Below are 1068 nucleotides of genomic sequence, written 5' to 3' on the forward strand. Positions count from 1 at the left end.
TCCTGTTGGGCAGCCTCCTGGCGGCTCTGGGCCTGCTGCTCGGCCTGGACCAGCTGGGCCTGCAGGCCAGGCAGCGAGCCAGCTGCTTCCTCAGCCGCCTGCAGCTTCTCCTGCAAGCTCTCCTTCTCACGCTGCAGCCCTGCCACCTGGCACTCCAGGCCCTCGCGCTCCCGGGAGGCAGCTTCCTTGTAGTCCTGGAGCTCCTGGGCAGCGCGGGCCAGTGCCCCCTCCACACTATCCTTCTCGTCGGGCATGCCCAGCTCGGCCGTGTCGGTGTTGGCCCGGTGCAGCTGCTCCTGCAGCTCGGCATGCTGCAGCTGGGCCTCCTCGGAGTGGCAAGTGGCCTGGGACAGCGTCTCCCGCAGGGCCCGCAGCTCCTCCTCGTTCCGCTGGGCCTCGCCCGCCCTCTCCTGCTGCAGCGCCCCCTCACGCTCCGAGCACTGGAGCAGCTCCTGGACGTGGGCCCTGTTGAGGGCCTCGTTCTGCTCCTGCAGCTGCTCCACGAGGGCTCTGTGCTCCCTCAGGACAGCCTCGGCCACACTCAGCTGGCTCTGCACCTTGTCCTGCTCAGCCAGGGCCGCCTGGAGCTCAGCCTGGAGGCCCACCACCTTCTCCTGCAGCCGCCGGGCCTCCTCCTGGTGCACCTCCAGCTGCGCCTGTGACCGGGCCAGCTGGGCTGCCAGCTCAGAGGCTGTGCCATCGCGGGGCAGATCGTGCTCCACAGCGCCTTTGGCCTCCGTGAGGGCCGCAATCAGCTGGCTCTGCTGGTGGCACTGGCTCTCAAGAGCCTTGAGCTCCCCAGCCCGGGCCTCTGCCAGCTGCCGGCACTGCTCCGCCTCCTCCCGTAGTTGCTGGCATTCACCCTCCTTGGTCTGCAAGGCAGCCTCCTTCTCAGCCACCTTGGCCCTCATGGTCTCCTTGGCCTTCTTTACAGCCAGGAGGCTGGCCTCCATCTGCTCGCCCAGCTGCCGGATGTTGGCCTGCTCGGCCTCCAGAGAGGCCAGCGAGCCCCGGATGGAGGCCTCCCGCTGCTGCAGTGCCTGGGAGTCAGCCTGCAGGGCCCGCAGC

The 1068-nt window shown here is 69.2% G+C and overlaps 1 protein-coding gene across 1 annotated transcript in view; it reads right to left on the reverse strand.

Moving 5' to 3' along the window:
- FYCO1 (FYVE and coiled-coil domain autophagy adaptor 1) overlaps positions 1 to 1068 on the reverse strand; it is a 71442-nt gene that overhangs the window by 37119 nt on the left and 33255 nt on the right. Inside the window, exon 9 of the mRNA XM_006170127.3 lies at positions 33 to 1040. Within this exon, the coding sequence (XP_006170189.1) occupies positions 33 to 1040 (1008 nt within the window). The remainder of the gene's footprint in view (positions 1 to 32; positions 1041 to 1068) is intronic.

Source organism: Tupaia chinensis, unplaced genomic scaffold, assembly GCF_000334495.1.
Source record: "Tupaia chinensis unplaced genomic scaffold, TupChi_1.0 Scaffold148065_1, whole genome shotgun sequence".
Lineage (NCBI taxonomy): Eukaryota > Metazoa > Chordata > Mammalia > Scandentia > Tupaiidae > Tupaia > Tupaia belangeri.